Genomic DNA, 21,929 nt, shown 5'->3' with positions numbered 1-21,929 from the left:
AATATACTATCAAGAAAAAGATAAATCTTTAAAGTAAATGAATCTGCTCCAAGAAAGGATGAAAATAAGGTGAGAAAACCAACCACTAAAATTATTATTTTAGATTTGCATAAATATTTCCAAATTTTTATGCAGTGCCATTTGGGAAAAAATATATAATCCAGCAATTCCAAGACCTAGAGCTTCAATTAAGAAAACAAATGTAACACCAAACAACATGAGACTTGTCACAGAACAGAAAGAGATAAGAACTTTCTTTCCCAGATACAAATGAAAACGTGAAAGAAACAATTGTAGGTTGCAATGCTGCTGCACTCTGATTCTTTTGTTCCAAAATACCCACCAAATGCACTAAGATGCTGCTACAAGAGCAGGAAAAACACAAAAGTCCTATCCCAGTCTATATTTGAGAACTAGCACAGCGATACAGAAAATTCACTTGCTTTTGACTGCTCTAACTACTGATGTTACAAATAGTCTTGCTTCAGGCTTCATATACAGAAGGCCAACATCATGGGGAAGAAAGAAAAGAACCAAAAAAAAAAAAAAAATCAACAAAACCAGCAACCCCTCTCACACCCCCCAAAGCAACATCCCATTTGTTTGTGTATGGGAAGCTCTGTTCCGAGAGATTGGAACAAAACGTATGGCAAACCCAGGGCTTGCAGAAAGCCCTCAGAGCCCGTGCAGCGCACTCTGCTCACACACAGCTGACACTGGAAAACGATCCATGTGCTGCCTGGGAGCACATCCCACACCTCACTGTGCAGGAACAGCAGGGCTGTTTGTGCCTCCTCCTGGCTCTGAAGTCAGATGTGGGACCTGGCCTTCAAAAAACACTGAGCTGAAATGTCTTTAAGTGAAGCTCAAGTGGAGGCGTTGGTGGGCAAGTGTGTTCCTGGTTTTGCTGCCTAGAACAGGCTATGAAAAATTGTTCAATATGAATAAATACCAACATGGGTATTATTGCAAGAAAGAGACTAAATCAAATTTTTTGCTCCAAAATTACAGAAACTGTAGACGTTTAATGAAATAGATCATGACATCTCACAACATCTGTTTCAACACAGTGAGAAGCTGACTACTCCCCCTCACTGCTACAAGCAACATTTGCTAGCTCTGCCAGACAAGAAAGTTAGACAAGAAAGTAAATTTCTCATTTGTTCTCCCTCATATACTTACAGATGACTCAACCAAAAGTATTAAAATAGCAGATGGAGGTAAAAAGTAGAAGGTAGCTTTTCTACTGTGACTGTGCTATTAAAGATGAGATAGAAAACCTATGCCCATTCTCTAGGCAAACACACCCCCAAAAACTCAGAAAAAAGCTTTGCTGGTGTGTGATCACACAGAGATTCGTGACTACAGAAGAAAAGGCAAAAGGATAGTAAAAAACCTAATTCTGCCCCATTCTCCATCTTAAATTTATTGTGTATATGTAGGCTTCATTTAACGTCATTAAAAATAGCCAAGAAACCACATTATGTAAAAAAACCACCAACATTTAAAACACTAAATTGTAAGAGCAGAAAGGAAGGAGGGACTAAAATGATGTTATACCTTGCAGATGACAATACAGAAATGGAGTATGATACAGCAAGAGTCATAATACTGGTCTACTGGAAAGAAAACCAGAAAAACCAAATGGAACTGCAGACAGAGAGAATATTTTGACCATTCCTTTGGGCAGACTACCTGCAAAGGCTGAAACATGAGGAAACTGGAGAAACAAAAGCTTATGACAAGAAGTTTGAACAGCGACAAGCAACTTTTAATCAGTCTTTAACATGCCTAGTTTGACATGTATAAAAGGGACCTAGTTTCCCAAGGGCAGATCTTAGTATTTGCTGAAAAAATGAAAACCACTTAGCAATTCTGAAATTTTGTAGTTGAAATAGCTTGGGTGTGAACAAGGCTTTTAAAAACAAAGAATAAAAATAGGTTAAAGTACAGCAATCATTGGGAAAAAAATCCCACCAAACAAATGGAGAACAAGACAGGGAAAATTACATCAAGCAGGAGAAAGGTGAAAGAACAAACTCCATCAGAAAATGCTTAAATGACAAATTGATACATGTCAGAGGAATGCATAAATTCTGACGGATTTCTGTTTAAAACAAACCCCAAAACTTTAGACTCTTTAAAATGCAGAGAGGAACAGTGAGAATTTTCATTTAGAGATGCACAGTTGATCGTTATTTTGATTTGAAATATTGCTGAAAATAGAAACATTATAAGGCTCTCTTTTTTTTTTTTTTTTTTACTTTGAGACCTTACTGAATTTGAAGAATGGAATCATCTCGATGAGTTCCAACACATCATTCATTTACACATTTATATACAGTCTCTATCTGTATCACAGCATTCAAAGAGGGATTCACAGAACACAGGGTCTGCAATTTCCTCCTACAGGTCACAATAAATAACAATAAATTCTTTAAGCAGAAGCATAGAATAGACTATACTAAGGTTTCTAAACCAATTTCCATTCTACTTCAAGTTGTGAGTGGAGGGAATTGGCTAATAAAAAGTCTTACACACAAAATCCATTACAAGAAGACTCATTTCCCCAAAAGTGGGTCAGAAACAATTTCAACCTTGTTAATGGGATGGGGAAATGACAACTGTTGAAACAAGCAATGAAAGAAAGAGATTTTAAAGTCTTTGTTTTGCACCCAACCCCTAAGTTGAACAAACAAATTTTAAGGGATCAAAGCTAGCCTATTATGAAGTATAAAACTATCTCTGCTGAGAACCATAAATTATGTATGGAGCAGGCATATTTACCAGTGCTGCTAGTAATGCAGAACATCTCTGAATGAGCACTGACTGCTGAATGCCTCATGTTCTTTTATGATGAATTATGCAGGAAGCTCCAACACAACTATGCTAAGGTGCTGGAGTTCACGTACAGAAGTGCTTGAGAGCCATTGAGCAAGCACACAGGGACACAAAAATATTACCTTTTTCCTTTTTCTCAGGTCCAAAATTTTGTGAAGGGTAATTGCCACTAACACAAAAATAAATATACTCAAAAAGTCAGATACAATTATTGTCTTCTCCCCCTCTTTCCATTCTTTTTTTTTCTTCTCACCTACCTCCCCTCACTACATCTCCCTTCTTTGAGTGATGCAGCTACATAAAGCTTTGAAGTACTGATTGCAGTGATGCACTAAATTCCATGAACACAAAAAGGCATTTGAGAATTCAAAATCCAGCATGGTATGTTAATTTGAATTATTTCTCCACCACGAACAATTAATTTTCAAAAAATAAGCTTTTTCTTCTTTCAAAATAACAATAGTTTGAGAACAGGCTCATTTATAGTAAAGACTCCAAAGAATCTGAAATCGTAGTAAGTGTGGGGAATGTCTACATGGCCCAATGAGGCACAATGCATCAGCTCTTCCCTGCTCTGAGGCAGTGAGATCCAGAAGCCATCTGCTCCACTTCTATCCATGTGCCTAGACTGCTTTGATGCACAGCTATGCCCTAGCTGTACTATTTCAGATTCAACACCTATGTTAGCATCTCTCTCTGGTTATCTCACTGAACTCCACAAACTGGTGTGAGAGCAGAGATTTTTAGTAGGCACAGTCAAAACCAAGTGCAAGTTTTCCCATCCAAATTGGAAGCACATAAGGAGACAGCAGTCTGTCATCTGGCTCGTTCCAGAAGATTGGGAAACCAATCTGAAACCCCCCCACACAGAGCCATTGAGAGCCTGTTTGGTTACCTGATACATGTGTGGACTCATGGTTGTGAGCAGTTCGTTATTTCCTAAAACAGAGGGATGAAAGTCTGTAGGCAAGCTCTCAGATTCAGCTAAAAATATGGTGAAATACACTTGATATTCAGCTTGCTTTAATATGGTACATCAGGAAAATACAAAGTGCAATTTTCCCCCAAATACTCGAAAACGTTTCTGATTCCAACTAAAATATAGAATCATACCACTGAACGTTTCGGGCTGGAAGGGACCTTAAAGATTATCTGGTTCCAACAACCCTGCCATGGGCAGGGACACCTTCCACTAGACCAGGTTGCTCAAAGCCCCATCCAACCTGGCCTTGAACGCTTCCAGGGATGGGGCATCCACAGCTTCTCCCTGACTATAAAGAATTTCCTCCTAACATCTAATCTAAAACTACCCTCTTTCAGATTAAAGCCTAACTGGTCTTCTCCTTTTTTTTTAAAAGGAGGGTTATATTTTCTTTTTTTGCAGTCAGTGGGAACTTCACCACCCTGCCACGACTTCTAAAATACAATGACTTAGGCACTTCATCTGTCAGTACCCTTAGGACCCATGGATATATGAAAGTATTTTTCAGTCCTTGTGCTATTTGTGTTATCCAAAACCTTTTCTATTTATTTACACTTCTATAGAAGTAAAAGTATATAATTTTCACCTTCTTTTAAAACTGAATACACTGGTTTGACACAGTGCATTTTTTCTAACTTCTCATTTAAAGCAGGTGGTTGAATTTTCAAATCTTCAGGGAAAAATATCCATCTTGGGCTGAAACTTTATCTGTCTCAATTCAGGAGAGAGGATTCTTTTTTTTTCTCTTTAAGAAAGTTATAAACCTCATCTTGAAGCCTTTGAAGATGAAATGTATTTTCCCTATGCTCCTAACTTCAGCAATGGCCTAGAGACTTAACAGGAAAGTAGGTCATTAGAGTCCCAGATACTTTCTTTGACACAGCTAAATGACATTTCTCCTGGAATCCAAATGTCATTTTTGCCCTTTATTCTTAGAAAAATAGATGTCAATCCCCACTAGAAAACACCGTGATCATTACTTTTTGATAGAAAATTTAAATCAATGAAAAATAAAATAAGTTGGAGGTACTGCTTCTCTTCAGCTTCTGTTTCATATCAATTTCCTAGGCTTCCTGGGCTGCCCAAGTCTCTCTCAGCTGCTGTTCAAGATTGAATCTAAAGGTATCGAAGGCAGCATCTGTGCATTTTGGAGGCTCACAGAGTTCAGGATCCAAAAAAATTCTGCTTAGTTTCACACTGATTTAGAGAAAAAGCAAACCTATTTTAGTGAACTTTCACGGTACAATCTGACTTCACACTGTAACACATCCAACAGCCATACAAAGCCTAATGACTACATTACCATACTGTAGATAAGGGAACAGCAACGGCTGAAACACAAAACTCAACAAGTTTAACTCTAAATGGCTAAATTCAATCACAAGCCACTAGTTGAGAAGCCTTGTCTGTCCTTTACCTGGCATCCTCTTGGCGCCAGCCCACATCTCTCCTTCAGCACAGCAGTTCCTCCTCTAAGAATCCCCACTTCTCCCACACACATCTTAAGCACAGCTGCGAAACGTTTCAGATTGACTGGTGTTTCGTGTTTTTCTATTATGCTCCCCCAGGATACACAATTTACATCTAATAGAAGCTCACATCACACACTCAAGGAAACAAAGCAGAGAGAAACAGGGAAATAGTGTGTTTGTAAAATAATTTGCCATGAACAGCCCAGCAAGTTCCATGACAGAGACCTCTTTAGACACAAGGCTTAAACACTTGAATGACACAAGTAACAGAGCACTGAAAGTGAAAAAAAAGCCTACCAAAACTCCTTGGCCAGTGGGAGGCCAGGGGATGGCTTACCAGAAAAAAATTCTGAAATTCAAATCACTATGGAAGCTGGAAGATCTGGGCACTAGAAATACGGTTTAGTTTACCTGATATGTAAAATTTCTGTAAATACTCAATTAAAAATGCGTTCCCATTTAATTCAGTGCCATCTTCCTCCTTTCAGGATTTCCTTCCTGCCATCATCCTTCACAGAGGTCTCAAGTATATCACACTCTTGTTTCACCTTCTTTTCTGTAACAAGGTTTGACAAGAATCCAGGGAAAGGGTTAGGACAACCCTGTCTCATGAAAAAACCAGAACATACGGACTCTGTTTTCTTAGGAAGTAACTTGAGATATTAGAGAAGAAGCAACCAACAGGTAAAATTCTAAGACATTAAAAGGCCTCTTTTCTGCCCCAAGCATGGAGAAGGCATCTTAAAGCCAATCTAATCAGGAGAAACCCTATGTCAAGATCATAACAGATTCCTTTATTGCCAATGAGGGAGGCAGATAGACTCTGTTACATTTATATTGTAACTCAATACTCTATTATGCTTTATACTTTTGCAACTTCTGTTCCACAGTTCAAAAACTTACATTTTCAAGTCAATACACCCTTTTGGCCATAATCTTGCACCCTGACAAGCCAAGTAAATGACCTGACATAGAAAATGTTAATCTCTGCTGGTCACTGGAACAGGTGTTGAGCTCCCCATGACACTACACCAAGCTGCTGACAGAGTAACAAGTTGTGCCTCTACAGGAGCAGCAAGTCTGGTACTGAGTGTTGCTGCACATATTCAAAGAGGGGGGAAAAAAAAAAAAAAAAAAATCATTCCCTGGCTGTCACGGATCACTGTGAGAACAGGGAGCATTCCCGAGTGTCAAGAATTCCCAAGGGAAAGCTTTTATAATGTAAAATAATGCTGTGAATGCCTGGGGGGAAAAAAAGAAAAAAAAAAAAAAGAGAAAAATATATAATAATTTTTAAGTACATCAATAAGGTACTGATAAGGTAGAGAGTGTGACCAACAAGCAAACAAAGGAATTATGGAATAGGATTTACAGTATCTGCAGCAGATTGGAATGCTATGGAAGATAGACACAAGGCACTTCAGGAATTAAATGTAAAATGTTGCAAAACCCAGGAAATGTCCAATAAAGGCTTTTAAGGATACACAGCTGGGACCAATACAATTCTGCTCGTACACAGCACAGTTATTGTATGTACTTAGGATACAGATGAAGTACCTACATGACTACAAAGTTAATGAAAAAATGACCAGCAGAAAATCATGATAAGAAAAATGCAAAAACTCACTTATCAGGAAATTATTATCTATATAGTATAATTTATGAGAGATTAGAAATAATTAATTTTTTTTGTATCACACTGCTTGCCTTTTAACCACTACTAAACAGCATTACACTTGCTAAATATCAGTGTCTTGACTAAAAAACCCCAGTTAACAAATCCACCACCAAGTCACCTTGTGTAGATTGGAAAGGATAAGTGAATTTGTTCCCTGGAAATGACCAGGAAGAGGTGAAATATAAAAGTATCATTCATACCGAAGAGGGCTGATACATCTCACAGAAGTGCTGGACAACCTTTAGGACTGCAGTAATAGAAATGAGAAAAAATCCCCATGCACTTGGGGATTAAAAATTGAAACTTCAGCTATACCCTAGAATCTCATTAGCTGAGAACAACTGAGCAGGAAGAAGACACATTTTCTAATTTATCACTGGATGAGTATGAATGACCAATATGAAGCAGCTTCAAAGGAAGCAGTTATAAGACAGCTGAAGTATTTCTGGTAGATGTAGGAAGGCTGGATAGAAAAGACGGGGTGAATCCCAGGTAAAACACTGCAGACTATTCAGCTCACTTCAATCAACAGCAGCCAATTCACACCATGACACACTGGAAAAATATCATCCTGGAAGGAGAAGAGACTGAAAAATATCTGGCTGTCTACCAAAATGAAGACTGGGAAAAGAAATGATAGTTATGTGTATTACTCACAGAGGGAAAAAAATTACATGGGAGAAGATGTTTATAATTAAAGATAATCTTGACAAAAGAAAAACGTTATGTGAATATGCTGCTTCTGGAAATTAGAAGAGTACACCTGCCAATTGTAAGGAAAGGGTTCAGAATTTCCCTAATGAAATAACCAGCTGAGGAGGAAGACAAACCAAAACCAAATCAACCAACCAAAACTAAACAAAAACCAACAAATCCACAAAAAACCTAAAGTCCACAGCCTTTCAGAAGAATGAAGACATGGAGGAAATATGTGATACCTATAGAGACTGGTCTTGATGATCAAGAATACCTCTTACAGCTGTTCATGTTCCTGAATACCATGCACAATTTGCTTTTTAAAAACAGCCAAAGGGCTTGAATACTGTACCTCAAGAATTCAACCACATTCACATATTTTGCAAAACATGTTAACATCTTTCAGGTAAGACTGACAGCTTTACAGCCAAAATCTCTGATATGACATCTCATTTTGAGGAATTGTCACGGGAAATAATGCTTCATTCTTCACAGAAGCACTAAAGAAAGTAGAATTTATTTTTAAAACTGTAAAGTTATTAAAATAGTTGTCACTAACCTACACAAATGACTGGATACATTTTGGAAGATATTTAGATCAGATCAAGATGGCAGCTGAACACAGGAGAACTATTTACAAGAGAGCATGTAGTGACAGAACAAGGGGGAATGGCTTCAAATTGAAAGAGAGTAGGCTTAGATCATTTATTAGGGAGAAATACTTTACTGTGAACACTACCTTGGAAGCACATTTCTCTGACACTAGACCTTGCTAGTGTCCCAAACCCCAGAAACTTATCTCAACAGAGCTCCAAGGCCCACTTCTTCTCCTGGGCTTTTGAAGACAGAAAAAGCCAAAGATCAAGGGAATTCTATCATGTCTGCTCTGGAAAAGCATTTTTACTAGTCTACTTTCTGGGGAATATTTATTATTGGAGTGGGATGGGTAGTCCCTTATGATAATAATGACAAAAATTAAATTCTGTAAGAGAAGCCCAACCACGGGAAGGAATCCCATTCATTCTATTCATTTCTGTACATAACATTATCTGAAAAGAACATTGAATTATTATCTCATTAGTTTTATACACTTGTAAATTCCTAAAATGCAAATGGACATTAATGCAGGGATTGATATTCTCCATTTCTGAGCTGCTACTTGGGAAACATCAGCTGACACACTTTACATTCCGGGAAATCTATGATGAATAAACACAATAAATACTACTCCCCAAAACAAATGAAAACAGCTGCTTCTGAAGGAAATTAAGTAATGAAACAAAGGGATTTCCAGTGACAGACATTTTTAATGAAAAGGGAAACTACACAAAAAGCAAAAAAATTCTACCTTGAAAAACTTACAGTTATGTAGAATTGCTTCCATGTCCAACTGAAATAAATCCTTTTTCTCCTGACACACCCACCCATAGCACATATAACGTATGCATATAGAAATAAGAATAACTATTAGAAAAAAACACACAAAGAGGAAAGTCACCCCTCCCAAAAGGAAAAAAAAGGGCTGCAGTATTCTCAGGAGCAGTTAACAAAAGAAGAGCGAGGCTGTGGGAAACCAGTTGGATGCATTCTATGTGCACAGATACTTACCTAAATCAGGAGTTTATAGTCTTACCTTTGCTTGCTACCATTTAAACCAGCACAATGAGGAAAGCCAAAGTTTGGCAAACTGACAGTGACTTCTGTAAGACATATGGGGACCTGCAAAACCTGGGAAGAACATCCACTGCTGGCTGCTCCAAAGGCTGACTGCACTATTCCTTTCCACTGCCCTCTTTCCAGTGTTTCCCTCCCTCCTGACAGCTACCCTCTATTTTATTTTGAACTCCTTAATTCCCTTGCTCATTTCCCTTTGAAGGATTTTTGTCAAATTACAGTATTTTAAAGATTTTTATCATATTCTTTAAGCTTAGAAGACTGTCAAGTTGGAATCATGACTTTTAGCTAGTAGGTCTCTAGGGAGCCCACGAACAGGACGCTGAAACAACAAAAGAAAAGATCCAACATTTACAGTGTTTTGGGTGTTTTTTTAATTACTAAATCTTGCTAATCTATCAGCTAATCTATTTTGCTTTGAGATCTGATTTCATGGAATCATAGATTTATAGAATGAGGACCCTAAAAAAGAAAACCTGAGATTTTTTCTTTCCTGGGATGCTGATACTGACATACTTTGAGTTGCATCAATCTGTGAAGAACAGGAACACACTTGTTCATCTGTTTAGCTTTCTGGGAGCCAGCAACAGCTTCCAAAACATAAATGGCAGAGGTTCTTTCTGAAATTTGCAACAATTTGCAACACTCCAAACAGAGCTTTGGTTCTTATGCATGAGCTGAGAAGCTGCATAAAGACATGATGTTGCTAGCTAGTTTTTATAAGAGATGAACTTCACTTTATCAGCTTAACGGAAAAGGAGTTGGGTGTTCTGCACTTGGGTGAGTAGTGATTGAGGATGTTAATTCAGAATCAACAACTTAAGGTGGACGGTAGACAAATACTGAGTATTTCTCTCTCCATCTCTAATGACCCACCAGACCTTGTGGTCAACAGATCAACGTGAATCATCCCATGACCATCTCTAATCACACCAGATTTTTTGAAATAGTAGTGTATGAACAGCACAGGAACAAAAATCCCTCCAAAGCACTCTGCTCAAGTGTTTTCCACTACCTTTTCTTTATATGCAGCCCATAATTAAAATGTGAGGAAGATCTGAAGTTATTAGCCCTTGAAAGAATCCCAGAGGAATGCTGAGCATAATGCTTATTTAACAAAGAACTAGAGATACTTATGAAACTATAATAGCACACATGAGAAAGTCTTAGCTAATTTAGGCCTATATGCCTGAACCAAGGAACCAAGTTAGAATTAATATAAAACCACAAATGGTAGCAGTGATGGTGAATCCTCAGCCATTTAAACACTGTGTGTTTCACTGACCACTAAAGTAAAATAAATTCTCTGAAAATCTGATCTCATACAGAGATTTAAGGAATCTTGAGATCTGACTTAATGTGGAGAATCAGTATAAGTCCTCTGGTTTTCAAAAGAGCATTTGAGGAAAAAAAAAAAAATCCTTATATTTAAAACACTTTTTCCACTTCCTTTGGTTATAAAAGCACACTGGAACAAAATCAAGCCTGAAAGCCTGAAAGAAAAGCCTGTATTTTCAAAAGTGTCTATAACTATCCACAGAAAAATAAAAATCAGTGACCATGGGTTTAACCTGTACACCAACTGTTATCTTTTCTCTTGTATTTAAGTATTATCATCAAATCCCTTTTCTCTATAAGAAAAAAAAAAAACAACAAACTTCTATAGAAGTTGAGAAATTTAGATATTTGGGACAAAGAAGTTGACAACCTGCCTCAGAGCAGCAGCTCCAACCAGCTGCCAGATATTAGGCACTCATGCCCAACAATTCCACAGGACATATAAAATATGATGAACACATCCTGGGAACTCACTATATCCTTTTGATTGTGCCTAAATCAACTGTCTAGACTCTGAAGCAAAGTGTTTTGTCTGACTGGAACCTGACAAATTACTTAACTGAGCCAGCACACAGCAATATGTGTCTGAAATGCAATGCAATGCCTTTGGAAATTCTTTGCAGATAGTCATAAGGGCTCAATGCTCAAAACCATGACCAGATTTACAGCAGTACATCCATTCAAATAGCAAATAAAGCAACCACATTTCCAGCAGAGTTCTATTCAAGTATGGCAAGCTCTCCTAATACACTGCTTTTGACAATCTCACATGCTTAACATCCATACGAGCGCAGACAAACTGGGGGAAAAAAAAGAAAAAAACCAATCAGAATTCATATTAACCATCGTGGAGGGAAGAGTAGCCTATCTGAAAGTTGGGGAATAAGAACTGACAAAATGCTTTAGTCAATGATAACCAGGTCAACCTCAGAATGGAACATCCTCCTTGGAGTTCCTCTCCAACAGCTGTGCTGCACTTCCCAAGCGTGAAAACAAACACAGTCCTTATTCCATCCCAAATTCTTCTGTACTGGCTAAAAAACCATTTAGTCAATGAATGACTGACATGTTTGCTCAGTCTAGATGCCTCTCAAATAAAAAGCACATGTTGACAGCAACAGCCTGACCCTACAGATCTCATTTCAGGGGGGCTTCATGCTTTCCTTTGCTATTTCTGGGCTGTTAGAGCAGCTCTATTCCATAATGACTTGCAACTTTAGTGAGTGTGTTATATTATCACAACTGTTAATAGTGGGTTTTTTGCATCTGTTCTGGAAAATATAATAAAATACATTTAAAATAGGCTTGTCAAACTGCTACTTCCAGTGCTGCTATCTAAAAAATTAAACGCTGATTCATGTTTTCTGTGTCCTAGCAGGACTTGGGACCTTGAATGGCAAAAGGATTGAGGTGGGAACTACAATGGTGAGCATTTGGACTGTGTACACATAACATTGTGCGAAAATCTCAGCTCCCTCAATACTTAAAAGATCTTACAGATGCTAGGGCCACATTTTTCCCAAGTATAATTACAAAGGGTAAAGGCCAGCCAGCAACTTCGTTAAGAACTATTATTATCATTACAATTCCAGCTTTTCCCCTCTGAGGACCAGCTGGAGTTTGTAAGGAAAAAAAAAAAAAAGGACAGTAACATATTTTGTGAATCTTCTAAAAAACTCTAGAACTCAGGCAGCTGCTTTGTCTCCCAAATCTCTTTGGACAAATGGCATAAATATGATATACTTAAACATATATGCGTGATTTTTTGACAGTCTAACATACTTATAATGTTTTATGTTATCTAATGGAAAACTAAACTGTGAAATAATCTAGTATTTTGATCTAATGCAAACTTTTGTCATTTAAGAGGATATTAAAAAATTCAACAAAACCCAACACAATTTTAGATTTAAACCTTCACAGTCCTTCTGCACTCTTAACATGATCATTTTCAAAACCTTTTCACTTCCATAACTTTGTTTTTGTTTTTTTTTTTTTTTGTTTCTCTGTGGACCGTCTTCACAGACAAGCATGAAATTTTGTTCTACGCCACCATTTTCTTCCTCATCAGAAATGCTGAATATGAGGAAACTCTGACCCTTAATGTCCACAAGAAATCACGGAGGAAAACTGAAATCCGCATGTTTCAGCCTCACAAGTTTAACCAGTGGACAGGATTTAATCCTTGGAGAAATGCACTGGACCTTGGGCTTTATACACTGGAAGCAGTGAGTAAACTACAGGGGAAGAAATACCAAAGAGACATTAAAGGAATGGTTATTAAGCTTAGACTGGCTTTGTTGTTCTCTCTGAAAGAACAATCACTTATAAATACTAAAGGTGCTTTTAATACCTTAAAGCAACATATGAAAATTCTACCTTTAGAAGTTGTAACTGTATTTTGAATAACATCATAAGATTTTACAAAGAGCTCCTCTACTTCAATAGCACTAGAACAGCTGAAATATTTCAATTGGGCTTCAGATCCCTCTATGCTACTACAACAGTCTTGGCAAGCTTTTTAAAATGACCTTGTAGTAAAGGTGGAATATGACAGGTTTTTATTTCTACATGTCTCAGGGGTGAATGCTTATAACCATAAATAAATGTTCTTCCAAACCACTGATTTATGGAGTTTCCCTAGGCTCTATATTGGATTCACACTTTCAACATCTATACACTTCCACCTGTTCACAATTTTTGCCATAATATGTTGCAGAGTGTCATTTTTGCAGATGACACCCTGAGTTATCTATTCCTCAATAAAAAAAGAAAGAAACAACAGCAAAGCTAATGCCTGACTGATGTCAATAACTGAATAGCTGAGAACTGTGTGAATATAATGCAAATAAGATAAATAATAGTGTTTGGGTCTCCTTGGTGTACATTTATTTCATCCTTCTCCTTACATGGACAGCTGCTGTGTTACTGACTTGATTCTATGATAATTTTCTGAATGAGAAATATGCTTGGCTAATTACATCTACTGAAGAAAAGACTTAAACTGGTAGGTTTAGACCCTGTAGGTCCTTCAATTTTGTTGACAAGTTCTGGCTAACACAATTTCTCCTAGTTTGCATGGTTTTCAGTCAAAACTATAGAATGCATGAAACCTATTCTTTACCTATATATTTACAAATACACTTATGTAGAACATGCACAATAAACTTTATCACATGCTGCAATAAAATCAAAGGGATGGCTGGGTAGAACACGACCAATGAAGAAGATCTGGTGAAGCCTTGAGAAAAAAAACCTGATTCCCAACGAAAAGATAACATGAGCAATTGCACAGCTATCCAGGCAATAACAGAGTATATTGGTACAACATTTCTTCACACAATCCCTCCTGACTTAAGCTTCAAATAAGCTGATACCAATTTCATTGACATAATGAGAACAAACAAAATAAATCAAGTGAATAAAGTCCAGAGTGATCTTTGCCTCCTGGATAAGATGTTTTTAGACAGTGCATCAACTGCTATGATGATTTATATTACACACTGAGATGTATGCCTTAAGTAGCATTGTTAAAGCTAAATTTAATCTTTTGTTTCTGAAGAAGCAGCAGTCTCCTCCTTTAAAAGTAAGGCAGAAACAATATACCTCTGCATTTGTAGAAGAAATGACTGAAAGAAAAAATTGTTTTTCCATGGTACTCAAAAATAAACAGATTTTCGTTGGGATACAGATGCAGTACAGGAAAAAGAAGCAACTCAAAAATCCCCTGGATATCCAATAGGCTACAAAAAATAGTCCTGTTATATCCAGCTTGTGAGGCAAGTAAGATAGAGTTCAAGGCACTCACAGTACTTAAAACGGTAATGCTAAAATAGAAAGAGAGTTTGAAGGTATCTCCCATCAAAAGGTCATCCCCTAGAACCACCAGAATTACAGCTTTTATGACAGTTTTTGAGAGAGAATAGAGCATTGTGTGGGTACTACAGCAGTATTTTGCTATGAGAAGCAGTGGCACTATGATACAAATGGTATTTCCCCTAAGAAAAAAATTGAAAATAGAGCTTCATCCTCAGCTAAAATGAAAGAAGCATGGCAGAAATTGCTACCAATCCAACACATTTTTATACTGATTGGATAGCAGGAATCCTGCAATATTAAAGAAGTCACATCTTCCCCTCTGCAAAAAGTCTCCTCTTGGGGACTTAGGAACCTTCTTGGAAATGTCACCATTTCTAATCGGTGGGCCACAGGAGTCTTATGAACAGGAAGGAATGTTGTACTTCTCAACCAGCAGATGATAACATCTGGAGGGCTTGCTTTCCCCTCCTGCAATAGACATTGGCCTTTATATTTTTTTCTTTATAAGAAGTTGCCATTGTCATCCTCAGTATTCCCAACAGAAGAAAAAAAAGTAAAAACAACAAAAAGTGCCATCAAACAAACAAAAAACCAACAAACCCCACAACCAAATTTATCATAAATTCCAATTTACACTTTGTAGGGTTAAAAGCCAATTGCCTAACTACAGGAGGTTTGGGACAGCTCTGGCAACAACTTTTTCATAGCAGATGACACAATGCATATCAAAGTGAAAATGAGGAGCACAGAACTCCATTCCTCAACTAACTACATTTGAATGAAGACGCTTGGCCCTCTCTTCTACTTGCTGGCTGAAAAATGCCATGTCATTAGCAGATCTGATAAGACCACTGAGTCTGGAAACAATGTTAACTGCTGCCAGAAGACAGCTGCAACAATATTGTCCCAGAATTGTCCCAATAGCCCTTCTTAAGAGGTCATGTAGTCCTCAATGTGGTGCTCTGCTAGAGGAAATGTTCATTTACAGAGATCAAGTTAAAGAAATCTCAGCTTGTGCATTAAGAAATGGTCCTTAAAATATACATGCACTGAAAAAACCCCCCGATAGTCTGAGATTTTCAGGTGGCATCTTCAGTTTCTGCTCTATCAAATTAACTGCCATAAATGACCATTTTCATGTTCCATTTTCCCCCTACCCTTTTAAATCCTTCTGAACCAGACTTCTTGGAAATGTCCCAAGTATTCTCTCCATGAGTATTCTGTGGCAGCATCTGCCCAAGGTAGTCCAAAGGAAGATCTGCCCTTCTATGCAAAACCCAAGTATTTGCCCTCTCTGGAGACCACAAAAAACTTCATGCAGCATCTTCTTGGCAATCAAAAGTCTAAACAAGAAAACAATGGTAAAATCAAGCAACCCTAGTGCAAATCTATCCTGGAGCTATGAAATCCTTGAGATACTTCAATTTGACTGGAAGGCTCTGAGCAAACAGATTTAAGTGGGTTTTACTTTCGCGGTAGCTCAGTCCAAATGACCTGCCGACCAGATGACCTTTCAACCTAAATTGATTCTAAGTGCCACAAAGCAAGGATAAAGTAGAGAGTTCAACAGCTGCTTTACAGCACTTAATACAAGCAGTCTTCAACAAAGCCTGAGAAAATACTTTAGGAAATGGCATTGAATGCAATGTTTGAAAGGCTCTGGTGTTCAGCTTACAATCCCACGAGGAGGAGGAGGGAAGTGGAGACCAGCAGGAGTTTCCTCATGCTAACAATGCACAAACAAAAGACAGGTGATCCCACAGAATATCACTTAATAATGTGCTCTGGAACTCTCAGATCTTAGGGCAGGTGTGAGGTGAACTGTGCCTTGCTGAAAATGGCAGCACAAATTCCAAACTTTCAGAAAGAAAAGATGAAGATCCATACATAAGAGCAAAGACATAAACCAGTGCTGGATTGCATATTGTAAGTGCCAAATGAGACACTCCACCTGAGAATTCTCAGTGGTGAATTGATGTTTTCAGTGCCATATTAGAGAACTGTTTGCCAGTTAAGTGTCAGACTTGAAAAGGAGGAACAGACCTTTCTTTACTGCTTCGATAGAGCAATGAGAAAAGCAGTAAGGTATCATCTACTTCATGTCTTCCACCACAGGAGATTTTAAAATAGGTCCTATGCTTTTGGTAAAAGACAGAACTATTGCAGGGCTGAATTCCTTGTGGATATTGGGTACTTTCATCACTGGGCTGTTCAGCTCCAAAGGAAAAGCTGAGGACTTCTTGAAGGCACTGTGCAGCTGAGCAAGATATCTCCAAAGATAACACAGATCACAGTGTCAAACCAAGCTTAACATACATAATTTCAGCTCTGCATCCAATATGCATGTGCACTTCTGAAATAAGGGGGTGTTAATGCTCACAGATGAGTGGGGCCCACGAGTAATTCTGACTCATCCTACAATTCCTGTGCCTCCAGGGCAGTTTCTGTTTGAATGGCAATATATGGGCATATCAAGTAATCACTGAATACTGATGAGATTTTGTTTATTGGTGCTGAAAAGTCACTTCTGTGGACGTGTTTTGGTTTGGGCATTTTTCATTCATTATGAAGGTCTTAAAGTCTTGACCGCTGTTACACAGCATCACAGCTGAATACATTACAGTACAGAAAGGAGTAAAGCAAATTTCAAAGCATGCATAGGCAAATGCACGAATTTGACTTTATTCACTCCCCTCATTCATGTCACCCAATGCATGCAAAGTTTCTGAGAAAAAGATCTTACAAAAAGCCATGCAAGGATTTAAAAAAAAAAAAAATACAAACCTGAGCTGTATTTTAATTTTTGGTTTAACTATTCTAATACATAAACACCCTAAATTGGCTGTGTTTTCTTTGATTATTATTGCTGTTCTACAACCTCAAGCTAAGCAATGTAAAGAAACTAACTTTGCAAACACTGTGAATCGTAACTTCCAAAATATGTGTAAACCAGCACAGATTTCTTGCCTTAAAATCTGATGTTTATCAGACAACTCCAATTTACCTATCAGAAATAGTACAAAAATGGTATTAAAATACATATTTTCATGATTTTCTATGAAAATATACACTCATGCATATAAATGCATGTGTATATATAAACACATATGCATCGATTTATGTGTATCTGAAAGTCAAAACGCACCCCTCAGGTTACATTTGCTACATCACTGCTTCGTTGAAATTCAGGAAATGGTTTACAGCTCTGCTGACCTTACATGATTAGTTCTGAAAGGTTTACTTCTTTGTCACACTGATTTGTGGCAATCACCTTGCTGCTCTGAAGTCATAAATCTCTGCAGATATCATAGTATGCCTTTCTATATCTTGGTATGCTATCAGGAACAGCGATGATCATTTATACTAGTGTGAAAAGACAGGGAATGCTTAGGAGACACTTAGGAGTTCATTGTTCTCTGTTCAGATATTTATGACTATGACTAGAGATAAAAAATATAAATTACATTTACATATTTATGAGCATTTTCATGCAATATCTTCATTTTGATTAAAATGCCATCAATATCCCTACATTACTATAATGCAAGCCTAGAAATCTAACTAGAATGCACTTAGTTTTATCTTTTTCCTAAAAACTTCCCAAATTAAAGCAATTAACAAAGTACATCATGAGCAGTGCTGATTGATAAACAACGTACTCAGATGCAATAAAAAAAAAATTGTAAAGAACTAATCTATCGTATCATAGGACCTAAAGATATTTTTCTTTGTTTGGAGAAGCAGAAACAACCTTGGGAGAAAATGCGTGGGCTGCAGAACCATGCAATGCAAATTGAAGAGTGCAGGCAGAAACTCACCTCTAGCTTTGTTCTTTGTAGCAGCCACTGGAAGCAAGGAAAAGATTGCACAAGAAGAAGAGAACAAAGATAGATTAGACAGAAGTTTGAGCAAGTAAGAACACAGAGAAACTTCATCACTATCGATTCAAAGCTAACAAACACAGTTTCTAAGATTATTTGACCTATTTACTGGAGACAATGCTGTGGTGTGAGAGAGTTCAGATCTATGATTCTGTCAGAAACCATGTGTTGAGAAGTTAGAAAATACACCAGAGTACACACTCAAAAAATCATGGTGAGGAGTGCAGAAAAACCATGGATCATTAGTCACAAGTAGGTGAGAACATACGCACACACATTAGTGAATTCTAAAACTTAAAGCACAATTTGCTTTGCCAAAAGTACATTCTGAAGTACCTAAATCTTATGTCATCCCTTGCTCCTATTTCTTGAAACACCATTCTTCTGTGAAGCTGATGCAAACAGACATTGGTTAATTTGCAGATACCCCAATGGTTTATAATCTCCTATATGATCATTGTTTTTCTTCACTGAAGCCTATATCCTCATATTGTTCTTACACCCTAATGGAGCATGAAAACCAAAAGGAATACATGGTATTTTAACCAACAGTGACCAGTGTTCAAACTCAGAGAAGCAGGGACAGACACTACACCCGTCCTTGAGTATCCTGAATTCATAGAGCCTCATGCTGATAGATCTTCATGCCCAACAGGGTAACAAAAACAAAGACCGGAGCTTAAAATGTTTCACTAACAACCATTCTAACACCAAAATAAACAGAATCATCATTTTCTGAGGCTCAGGGATCATGTTGAAATAAAGTATTACTCAGAACCCAAAGTTAGAATGGAATAACTCTGTTAAAGTAATTAATTAAATTACACAAAGAGATGCTATCCACACCTCTCTAAACTCTCAAGTGCACTCTGAAAAAGGCGTTCATTTAAGAGCATCTCCACAAAAAGAGGTACCTCAGGAAAAAAAAAACAAAATATGCAATTCCTCTTCTGCTGGCCCTCCTTGTAAGGAAGAACTACATTAACAATTCAAAGGCAGCTATACTTGATATCAAAAGACATGAAAAAAAGGAGAAAGACCAAATCCTTTTCTGGCGTCTTTGCTTCTCTTGTTCCTATCTAAAAGGTTTGCTTGGTTTGTTTTTTCTTTTTTTTCCCATTTTGGTCTGGTGTCTCAGACCAAAAAGGTCTGGTAGTCAGTCTTTATTAAGACAAGCATGGAGTTCATAGCAGCGAAGGTCAAGTTGCTATATACGAAGAAATTGTTGAAAACCTGAAACTTTTAACTTTATGAATGCATCAAAATATCAATTCCCTAGCTGCCTTTTTTTTTTTTTTCAAATTTCTTCACTGATCCCTCCTTTACTTCCAGATTCACCATTGTGACTTGCCAACATTCTCCTTGCAGAGAAAACAACACAAAGACTCTGCTTTGAGGAGGTACAATGAGTGCAGATGCTTCTGCAGAGCTCTTTCCATAGGGCTGTTTAACAAGACATACGCACCTGCAAACTGCCCGTAAATCTTACACACGCTAAAAATTGCTTGTGTAGTAAACAAAATTAATGATGCCATTCCAATTTTATAAGAAGTGAACAGTTTCTCCTTCATGCAAATCTAAGTTGATAATGAATGCACTGAGTTCATCAACCTGTTCATTTTCTCATGTTTCCCCTTCTTTTTCAGTCCTGAGAATTACATCTACATGAATGTATTATCACTTCTAGACAGAATAATCACATAAACTTAACAAAGGTCTGGAGAAAACACTATCTCCCTGTCCACCAGAAATTTAAAAGCAACAGGAGACTTTGTACTTAATGAAAGAGAATAAAAAGATACATGTGTGTATGTATATATATATAAATACATATATTAAAATAATGTGCTTGAATTCTTCAGAATACATATACACACACATGCATATGTGATATAATTTAAGTGTATGGGTACATATATGTGTGTGCATTAAAACAATCCACACATTCTGTGATGAGACAGACAGCTTTATTTTGAAGCACGTGCACTAGACAGACAATTATTACCTATCAGTAAATAAAGAAAAGATATAAATGAGGTTGTACATTATAATTGGAAGTAGGACAGGTTACTAGGCTTGTTAGGCCAATTATAACTCTCTGCAAATCCACTAATAGAGGACTAGATGACAGTAACCTTCTTAAAAATGTCATGTTCAATACTTGTAAGCTTTCCCATTGACAGCATGGTCCAATTACAAGTCAATTCGTAAAGTTCAAACTGCACAACAGCCAAATTAGCTGAAAATAGTCTTTCAAAATATAATTCTGCCTACAGAAGGCAACTAGCTGGAGCTGTTTCCATCTTTTTGATACCTAGCATGAGGGAAAATTCCCTTTCACTGCTAAGATCGAGGTGAGTTTTTCATTTTTTCAAAGGTGAAAGAATTTTCCCCTCTTCCCTCTTTACTCTTTTTGTCGCTCTGTAAAGAGAAGACAATTTTCAACCTATATCCACTATGTTTGAAAAATTTTACCCACCTATTATTATTACATGAACAGCCATAGAAGACAAGCATAGATAAATGTTTCGAATGAGCATCATCAAGACTGAAATTTAGCAGAGGGAAGCTGAGATCTTGGTTGGAGCACCCGATATGGGAAAACTCAGCTTTTTATGCCACTGATGTCAGTGACAAAAGACCTGTAGGTTCCAACAAACAACATTACAGTCAAAGAATCCACTTTTGCTTTAAATCTTCAGCAAGTCAGATGATTTATCCACATTTCACATAATACATTATATTTTTCCCCACCTAAACTTCCTAGCTTGCTGACAAAAGAAACAAACTCTTCAAGGCAGTGAGTCTACCTCACCTCAAAGTAGTATATGCATATACTAGTATACCAGGAAACTGATTTGAAACTTCCTTAATACAAATAAAATGGTTTAGGACTGGCCAGTAATAATTTTTGGGCACAATGCAACCTAAAATCTGGAATTTGCTGTATACGACTGGTATACTTTGTCTAAAGTAAGAAGCCAATCAGTAAACTTAAAAAAAGAAAAATGACTTCTGATATTTCCCTATGTTCAGGGATATCTGTAAAAAAATGAACATTTATAAGGGCATTTATCTTTAGTCACTCTGTCTTGTCTTTCTTAGGAAAATTATTCTGGAAGAGGAGGCATACTACAGCAAAGTGTGAACAGTGACCTTTTTGGAATTTAAGGAAAATTTTTAAAGACCAGAGAAGAAAGACAAAGTAGGAAGAAAGACCATATTTTCAGAAGTCAGGTTGAAAGGCATGACAGAGCTACTAGATTTCTAGGTAAGGCTGAGAAATAAATCTCTTCTATGTTCTCTAGAAGGTTAAACAGTATTATATTTTCTGAAGGCTCTTGAGGTCACAGCATATGTAAAATAAAAGGGTTGGCCACCAGGGAAAGGTCTGTGAGTGAGGGGATCACAGAACAGCAACAACTCAAGGTCAGTGATCTCAGGGGAGTCCCACTATGAGAGATCCGGAAAGGGGAGGAAAACTGTGCCAGGTGCTCCATCGTGGCAACTAAATTTCACAGAGCTGATGTTTTTAGGGCATTTTTAAA

General features: G+C 37.4%; 1 protein-coding gene across 3 annotated transcripts in view; it reads right to left on the bottom strand.

Moving 5' to 3' along the window:
* Window positions 1-21,929, bottom strand: part of CADM2 (cell adhesion molecule 2) — a 591,021-nt gene that overhangs the window by 191,028 nt on the left and 378,064 nt on the right. For 2 of the 3 annotated variants that reach the window (XM_042037859.1, XM_042037861.1), the window contains exon 2: window positions 18,319-18,345. The exons of the other annotated variant lie outside the window; for it this stretch is intronic. In XM_042037859.1, coding sequence (XP_041893793.1) covers window positions 18,319-18,345 — 27 coding nt within the window. The remainder of the gene's footprint in view (window positions 1-18,318; window positions 18,346-21,929) is intronic. 3 annotated transcript variants of the gene reach the window in all.

The sequence above is a fragment of the Corvus kubaryi genome, unplaced genomic scaffold (genome assembly GCF_017639235.1).
Source record: "Corvus kubaryi isolate FWS band 111438036 unplaced genomic scaffold, C.kubaryi_AGA036_p1.0 37391, whole genome shotgun sequence".
Lineage (NCBI taxonomy): Eukaryota > Metazoa > Chordata > Aves > Passeriformes > Corvidae > Corvus > Corvus kubaryi.
Note: the sequence above shows the minus strand (reverse complement) of the source record. Positions and strands in the feature narration are given on the sequence as shown.